The sequence below is a fragment of the Mastomys coucha genome, unplaced genomic scaffold (genome assembly GCF_008632895.1).
Source record: "Mastomys coucha isolate ucsf_1 unplaced genomic scaffold, UCSF_Mcou_1 pScaffold1, whole genome shotgun sequence".
Lineage (NCBI taxonomy): Eukaryota > Metazoa > Chordata > Mammalia > Rodentia > Muridae > Mastomys > Mastomys coucha.
In genome coordinates this window covers 53,251,163-53,260,242 of record NW_022196891.1, presented here as the reverse complement: position 1 = coordinate 53,260,242, position 9,080 = coordinate 53,251,163, and the positions used below count along the sequence as shown (strand labels likewise).

Below are 9,080 nucleotides of genomic sequence, written 5' to 3'. Positions count from 1 at the left end.
CCCCCCACCCCGGCTCAAAATGATTTTTAAGAAGTCTGGGAATAGCTTAGTGGAAGGACGCTTTCCTTGAATGTTAAGGCCCTGGGTTTGGAAACAGTGGATAGAAAACTGATGAATCTCAGTTGATTGCACTTATGATAGAAGGAAAAGTGTATTTTAACAAGTAGTAAAAAAAAAAATTGAAAAATAATTTCTAAAATTTATTATATCCTAAATTTGTGTTGACAGCAAACTATGTAAGACTGTAGTTTTACATAGTTTTAATGAAGAAACAATTACCTTTCACCTGTGATCTGAGCCACTGACATAGACTGTGTACAAATTCTGTAGACCAATTCCTCTAGAGTGTGAGGTAGAACAGGTCAAAGGCCAACATAACAGTTCTGCAAGGCACCCTTTGACGTGACTTGACGTGGCTTTATGTGGTGTAATGCTAGCAGCTAAGAGCTTACATGATGGTACACACCTGTAACCTCACACTCAGGAAACAGAGGTAGTCAGCCTACACTCCAGAGTAAGCACCAGGCCAGACAGGGCTATATGACAAGCCACTAGCGTTCAAAACAACCAAGTCTAGAAATACAGAAGAGGAAGAAAATATATAGCAAACGGATTTTTCTTCAGTCCCTGTGTGTTACACTGGGTTAACAGTCAAACTCCATTCACTATGCTTAAACTTTGTGTAGGGTCTTTTCTGAAATCTATTTCAAGATTCCTTCAAAATCCCAAATACATATTGTTTCATGTGTGCCTTATACTTAACTTACTGAACACCAAAGGCTCTGGCCAAAGCCACCTTGTGGCAAATATTTTCAGATCACCTCTCACCTGTGTTTCTGTGATCCTTTTAACTGTCAATAGAGATCTTCTTAGTGTTTCCTAAAATCCCTCCAGACTCAGGTTGCTTAATGTCTTAATTACATACATGAACTCATAGCAGCATATGACCCAAAACTGAGTGCAAAATTCCAAGGGCTTTTTCCCATCCATGTAAAGAATAGACTTTTTGTGGGTCAAGATCATTTTACTAGAGTTTTACTTTCAGAGTTCTAGTGCTGACCAACAGCTATTGGCCCCAGTCTGAAATCATGAGCTGTAGCTTAACAACTGACATTGGCCATGATTCCTCTTTCTGTTCCCTCTGGAGAACATCCCCTTGCATTTCTCAAATGCCTTCCCTGATGGCATTTCTAACTAGCTAATGCATTATACCAGCTGCTGTTACTCAAGACTTTTCTGAAACAGCACTCAGACTGTAATCACAGACAACTGTGAAATTCCAGGAGGAAAGATCAACAGAAATGAACAAAAGCTCCGGCCCTGCCCCACACTCTCCCTGTAGGAGCTCATCTGCAGGTCTTTGTCACCCAGGACATCGGACCTTACTCCTAAGATTTAACACTTTCATTTCTTCCTAGCCGACTTCCTACTCTAGAATGTGCTTTCACTTTGTCAAACTTCCTTTCTTGGTGAAATGCAGTTCTTAACAGAGTTACCACAAATGTCCTCCTAGGAAGGAGGGGCTGTTGGTGGGCACAGAGAAATGATATGGCCAGTTGGGATTTTTTCATTTCCAGTGATTACTAACAATTTCTACATTGATTCCAATGCTTGGGAACATTCTTTTTTTGAGCATAGCTATTCTTACGTCAGTCAGCCCATTAACGGAATAAAAGCACACACTCAGCAGGCTCTTAGGAGTTGAATTCTACTTTCCTGTTCTACTCAAAGTGCAAATCTGTGTAAGACACAACCACCCACAAGTGTATTATTAAAGTGAATCTTAAAAAATACTTAATATGTAGTAGAAGAGTTCTCTAAAATCATTCAAATTACACCTAGTCCAGGTCCAAACACTGCCCTAGAGGCCGGTGAGAGTCCTTGCAGGCAGCAGCAGGGCTGCAGTTCCTAAGAGAATCAGATCTTCCTGTACAAGGATTCTACCACTGTGCTGGACACTTAAGCAATACATCATGTTATATTTTAACCCTGATTGGCTTTAAAAGACAAAGAAAAACATCAGGCCAATTGTTAGTTTTTTGGGGTTTTTTTTGGTTTTTTTTTTTTGGTTTTTTCGAGACAGGGTTTCTCTGTGTAGCCCTGGCTGTCTTGGAACCCACTCTGTAGACCAGGCTAGCCTCGCTCGAACTCAGAAATCCACCTGCCTCTGCCTCCCAAGTGCTGGGACTAAAGGTGTACGCCACCACCGCCCGGCTCAATTGTTAGTTTTTATCAAAGTTCAGACTAGAAAGTTTTTTAAAAAGTAAAAGAAAAGAAAAAGCTTCTTTTTTAACAAAATCTCGTGCCTCCCAGGTGTTTCCTCTCACATGCCAATCACCTCCTCCCAGTGGAATGGAGCCCTCAGACCTGGCCCTTCCATGTCACCTCTATGGCTGGCCGGCTTCACAAAAAGCAGCCTCCCTCTTCTATGTTCTTCACGGGCTGGACAGGCAGCACCAGGTGGGAAATGCGGCTCCAGAGCCCGCTCAGTTTGTCTGAGTCCATGTGGCTGAAGGAGCTGGGGGTTTTGGAGTTGGTGAACTTAGCCCAGAGTAAATCCCTCACTTTTTCTTCGGTTTCCCTGGGGCTTACACTTGCTTCTAACGTTTCCTCCTCCAGCAGGACAGTCAGGACAAGGGCCACGTCTTTAAAGGCGGCGTTCTCATGGTCACAGTACTTGTAGAAGATCAGGGTGGAGCCCGCAGGAAGGGATTCGAAGTGGTGGACTACAGCAGCCTTGTGGCCATTCTCAAAGCCATGGCTAAGCTCCAAGTCAACCAGCAGCTTGACTGTGTCACTGTCCTGCAGGGCTCTTCCGGCTCCGTCTATGGAAACGGCAGTCACCTTCTGGGAGGAGGTGTAGGCATTGGCCACGTGGTAGCTCAGGCACGCGAGGGTCTCCTTCCCCTCCCGAGCAGCTGCAAAGATGATGGTGGCGGGCTCACTGGGGTTTGAGATATTGAGGTGCTTCTGTAGGAACTTCCGGCCCCGCTGCCACAGGAAGGAGCTCTGGCCTGGAAATTTCTCCTTCAGTTGGCTAAACTGAGCCAGGAAGGCCTCCAAAGCGGGGTTCTGGGGCACCTGCTGGGCTGGGGAGGAATAGTAGCTGTTGACAGAGCTTAGCACAACAGCCACGATGAGGCAGCCAAGAAACATGGAACCTGCCAGATGGGAAGATAACAGAAAATGAGGAACAGAACTCAGAAACAATGCTTGTGGAAAACGGAAACAAAACACAGATTCTTGTCAAGTGTTCCTGGCAATGCCCAGTTCTTTTGCCTGACTCTTCTATATTTTCGTACTTCTAATAGAAGCTGAGGCAGAAGGATTGTCATGAATTTGAGGCCAGTCTGGTCTATACAGCAAGAAATAAAACAAATAGTCTAACAAAAATACCTTCTTTAATCTCTTGAAGCTATCTGGAGATATAACATCTGTGTCAAAGTTATTTATATACTTAGTCATAGTCAGTGATGCATTTGAAAGTGAGTCACATGAACTTTCTTCCACATTCTCCAAGAATACAGTAGCTAGAACAGACCACTTTGTAATTAAAACTTAAAAATGACCCAGACGGGGTGGCAGATCCTATCTCAGCACATGGGAGGGCCGTCGCCTGCCTTACACATTGAGACTCCTTCTCAAAGGGGAAAGGAAACAACAAACAACTTAAACATGCAATGTGAGAGGTCAGGGCCCTCTACCTGAAGAGGGCAGTTTCTGGAGGCTGAGGCAGGAATTCTGCCATGTGTCTGAGGTCAGGACTACATGGCAAAGCCCTGCCTCCACAAAACAAAACAAAAGGCAGGTTTAGTTTCTTATTTTCTATCCAGTGTGCTCTACCTCTAGCATGGCAGCTCAGTGGTACAGCACTTGCTGAGCACGCACAAGGCCCTTACCCCCCCACTGGGGGGCGGGGCGGGAGGGGGGCGCGGGGCGGGGGTCAGGGAGAAGCAGTAAATTTCCGGACCATGAGGATTTCTATTTGTTAAACAAAATATCAAACAGTAGCCCTGAAGGAAAAAAAAAACTTTACAATTTTATTGCTCTATTTTATTGAATTTATTAAACATACATACATATATATATATATATATATATATATATATATATATAATAAAATTAAAATTGTTTAAACAACATAGTTTTCCATGCATTTTCCTTAAGGATCTGTGCATGATGTAAAGCAACTGTAGCAAACCAGGTTTGTTCTCACCATAGGTCCAGAGACTCTTTTGCTCAGTCTTTCTCAGTGTGTGCTTCGCAGCCTCCTCCTCCCCCTTCACCAGCGGTGTCTCCTCTTCATGACTTCTGGCCTCTAGACCTAGAAGGAACAGTGTATACCATGTGTGTCCTTTTGTGATTGGGCTACCTCACTCAGGATGATATTCTCCAGATCTATCCATTCCTTAAGAATTTCATAAATTCATCACTGATAAGTGGATATTATCCCAGAAACTCGGAATACCCAAAATACAATCCACAAACCACAAGAAACTCAAGAAGAAGGAAGAGAGCCGGGCAGAGGTGGCGCACGCCTTTAATCCCAGCACTTGGGAGGCAGAGGCAGGTGGATTTCTGAGTTTGAGGCCAGCCTGGTCTACAGAGTGAGTTCCAGGACAGCCAGGGCTACACAGAGAAACCCTGTCTCAAAAAAACAAAACAAAACAAGACAAAAAAAGAAGGAAGAGCAATGGATACTTTGTTCCTTCTTAGAAGGGGAAACAAAATACCCATGGAAGGAGTTGCAGAGACAAAGTATGGAGCAGAGACTGAAGGAAGGACAATCCAGAGACTGTTCCACCTGGGAATCCTTCCATATTCAATCACCAAACCCAGACACTATTGTGAATGCCAGCAAGGGCTGGCTGACAGGAGCCTGATATAGCTGTCTTCTGAGAGGCTCTGACAGTGCCCGACTAATATAGAAGTAGAGGCTCAGAGCCATCCATTGGACTGAGTACAGGGTCCCCAATGAAGAAGCTAGAGAAGGGACCCAAAGAGCTGAAAGGTTTGTAGCCTCTTAGAACAAACAATAATATAAACTAACTAGTACCCTCAGAGCTCCCAGGGGCTAAACCACCAACCAAAGAGTACACATGGGGGGACTCATAGCTCCAGCTGCATTTGTAGCAGAGGATGGCCTAGTCAGTTATCAATGGGAGGAGAAGCCCTTGGTCCTGTGAAGGTTCTATGCCCCAGTGTAGGGGAGTGCCAGAACCAGGAAGTAGGAGAGGGTGGGTTGGTGAGTGTGTGTGTGTGTGGGGGGGGGGGGGGGGGGGGAGAAACAGGTTTTTTTTTCGGAGGGGAAACCAGGAAAGGAGATATCATTTGAAATGTAAATAAAGAAAATATCTAATAAAAAAAAGAAGGAACATTGTAGACAGTACACTGGAAGAGCGGGCAGCATCTCTTACCTCTTACCTGCTTACAGGACAGAAAGTATGCCTATACTTTTGCAAAATTTCCCTTTATGCAAACCAAAATCATTGATTAGCTCATCTCACCATATTAGGTTCTTTCCCACACAAACACTCCATCTGAAACACGGTTTTATTCTTTTCTTTTCTTTTTTAAAAGATTTATTAATTTATTATATATATATGTATATATGTATGTATATATGAGTACACTGTAGCTTTACAGATGGTTGTGAGCCATCATGTGGTTGCTGGGAATTGAATTCAGGACCTCTCCTCGCTCTGGCCCAAAGATGTATTTATTATTATATGTAAGTACACTGTAGCTGTCTTCAGATACACCAGGAAAGGGCATCAGATCTCATTATGGATGGTTGTGAGCCACCATGTGGTTGCTGGGAATTGAACTCAGGACCTTCGGAAGAACAGTCAGTGCTCTTACCCACTGAGCCATCTCTCCCTCTACAATGGTGGAATTGTAATCACAGACAATGGTCTGTCCTATCATATTCGTCATTCATTCATCCAGCCATTTTCTCATTTAAAAACTATTCACAAAGTTGTCCCTATGGGTAGGATGCCAGAGAAATGCACTGAGAGAAGTGAGCTAAGTGCTTCCTATACAGACCATTGTGACTGAAACACATAGGACACATTAGGTATCAGGGATTAGCAGTGGGACAAGAACTATCCACTCAGTCAGTCCTTGAATACCGTGCCTTGGCACTAGAAGATGGGCTTTTCAGACTTGCCTTGGAGTACTAAAAGTACTGGGCATGACAGCACATGCCTGCACTCCTGGATCTCAGGAAGCTGAGGCAGGAGGATCACTGTGAGTGTGAGGCCAGCTTGGGCTACAGAGTAAGATATTATCTCAAAACAATAGCAACAACAAAAACTAAGCAAGCATTTCCCCGTGTGTGTGCACTCGCTGACTTCTACACACTCACTTGCTGACTTACATAATATTTTCTTTTCCAATAGACAAAAAAATTGAAAGTTTGAAGTCATAATTCATAAGAAATAAGAGTACAACTTTTCATAAGTTTTGGTCCTTTTTTGTCACATTGCATGAATATAAAAAATAAATAAAAAAAATATTTAAAAATGTAATTTGTAGGGGGCTGGAGAGATGGCTTCGCGGTTAAGAGTACTGACTGCTCTTCAGAAGGTCCTGAGTTCAAATCCCAGCAACTACGTGGTGGCTCACAACCATCTGTAATGGGATCTGATGCCCTCTTCTGGTGTCTGAAGGGAGCAATGGTGTGCTCATACATAAAATAAATAAATACATCTTTAAAAAAAAAAAGATTTCTTTAAAAAAAAAATGTAATTTGTGGGGCTGGAGAAATGGGTTAGTGGTTAAGAGCACTTGTTTGTCCAGAGGACCAAGGTTCAAGTCCCAGCATCCACATGGTGGCTTACAACCATCTATAATTCAGTTTGAGGTGATCTGACACCCTCTTCTGACTATCTTGAGGACAGGCATGCACATGATACACAGACATACTTGTATGGAAAACATCTAAACACATAAAATACATTTTTTAAAAAAATGCAATGCGTGGGCCATCATGATGGCTAGGTGGGTAATGGTGAATTCTACAACACCCGATTACCTGAGTTCAGTTTCTAGGAACTACATGTTAGACGAGCTAAAATGACTCATGTAGGTTGTCATTTGACCTCCATAAGTACATTGTGGCAAAACACGCACGCACACACAAACTAAAGAACATTTAAATGTGTAGGTAGCAAGTTAATACAGTGACTGAGCTAGCCTAGGGAACTGGAAACCTGTCTAGCATCCTATTGCTGTGAATGATTTCCACCACATTCTTGGAGCCACACAAGCAGGGTAAAAGCAGTCCAAAAGGTTCTCTCACCTGGCGCAGGCAGTCGCCTCCTCAGTGAAGCCTGGCTCTCTGGGCTTGCACTGGAATGGCCGGGACTCTGGGCATCGGTAGAGTCTACAGCAAGTAGCTCCTGAGCAGCTTCACCTCTGTCACCTGCCTCCTCTTGGGGGGCTGCAGAGCTGCTCTCCAGGTGTGCATCTGCTCTTCCTCCCACGTCACTTTGAGGGTAGTTAGGATCCAGATCCAGGGCGACTCCACCCGCACTTTCCGAGTGGGGCTGATGCCCTTGCTCTGTGTCCTGAGACAGACTGCTCTCCAGCTCTGCTTTACACGGTGGAGGCTTCTCTCCAGCTGGTGCCTCTGAACCTTCTGATCTGTCACCGGTGTCTGCGTGCTCCTGACCTTTGGCCCCTGTTTCCTGGTGGTCTTCCTTAAGCTCAGATGTGGGCTGTGGGGTCTGCCCTTCTGCAGTGCTGCTCCATGTGACTGTGCCGTCCTGTGCTTGCTCCTGACCTTTGACCCCTATTTCCTGATGGTCTTCCTTAAGCTCAGATGTGGGCTGTGGGGTCTGCCCTTCTGCAGTGCTGCTCCATATGACTGTGCCGTCCTGTGCTTGCTCCTGACCTTTGGCCCCTGTTTCCTGGTGGTCTTCCTTAAGCTCAGATGTGGGCTGTGGGGTCTGCCCTTCTGCAGTGCTGCTCCGTGTGACTGTGCCGTCCTGTGCTTGAGAGTCTACTGGTAGATCACTTTCCAAAACATTTTTTGAGTCTAGTGAGATAAAAATGTTTTATTTTAAATATTTCCCCCATAGCAAACAAGGTCTGCAATTACACACACACACACACACACACACACACACACACACACACACACTTTTCTTTTTCATGATTTACAATGCACTTTTCCTAAACCTTACTTCTCTGGCCTCCTACCAAGGGTAAACAAGCTGTCCATGCTAATAAAGCTAATAGCTAATACTAATATAAAGGAATTGCTAAAGTAATACTTAATAATAATAAAGAAAGTTATGCTAAATCAGGGTGGTAGCACATACTTACTGCAATCCCAGCCCTTGAGAGGTTGATACAGGAGGATCATGAATTCAAGGCTAGCTTGTATTACACAGCAACAGATCATGTCTCAACAACAACAAAAATGGCACTTTTTTCATCTGTATGCCTCCCTCCTTCTTCCCTTCCCTTGTATCGTTTTAACAAACCAAGTTCTAGACATCTCATGTTTGTAGCTAAAATGCAAGGATATACCTCTCTAAAAAGATAAGGATTCTTTAGAAAAAATAAGACTTTTACAATATTTAAAAGTGAGTAATTTCTTAGCATCATCAAATATTTGTCATTCATATTCTCTAGGTGTCTCCTGAACTTCCTTTTGTTTCCTCTGTAGAGGTAGGACTGACTGCAGAACCTTCTGATGCTAAGTAAATATTTACCACAGAGCTACAGCCCCTGCTGAGGCAGGCAACAAGATCACACTGTGTTGGTAACAGGTGAAGTTGGATGTTATAATGCGCATTATATTGTTCTACTTTTATAACTTAAAAACTTCCTTAATGAAAAATTTAAAGTAGGTCTAATAAGAGGACTCAGCAGATAAGGGCACTATCTGTCAGGCTGACACCTCATTTGATCCATGAGACCTGTATGGTAGAAGGTTCCTGCAGGTTGTCATCTGACCTTCACATGAGCACACACACACACACACACACACACACAAGAAATAAATACAATGTTAAAAAACAACTGATGTCCTCTTTCTCTTCTGAAAAAACTATCTCACATTTGCC

At 43.7% G+C, this 9,080-nt stretch overlaps 1 protein-coding gene across 6 annotated transcripts in view; it reads right to left on the bottom strand.

Annotated features, from left to right (window-relative positions):
* Nucleotides 1-2,282: 2,282 nt before the first annotated feature.
* The window catches only part of LOC116101694 (torsin-1A-interacting protein 2-like), a 31,851-nt gene continuing 25,053 nt past the window's right edge, over nucleotides 2,283-9,080 (bottom strand). For 4 of the 6 annotated variants that reach the window (XM_031385495.1, XM_031385481.1, XM_031385490.1 and 1 more), the window contains 3 exons: nucleotides 7,307-8,044; nucleotides 4,217-4,324; nucleotides 2,283-3,161 (listed from right to left, as the gene is read on the bottom strand). In XM_031385495.1, the coding sequence (XP_031241355.1) occupies nucleotides 2,404-3,161; nucleotides 4,217-4,324; nucleotides 7,307-8,044 (1,604 nt within the window). In that variant the 3' untranslated portion in view covers nucleotides 2,283-2,403. The remainder of the gene's footprint in view (nucleotides 3,162-4,216; nucleotides 4,325-7,306; nucleotides 8,045-9,080) is intronic. The other 2 variants (XM_031385500.1, XM_031385506.1) reach the window with 2 other exon arrangements.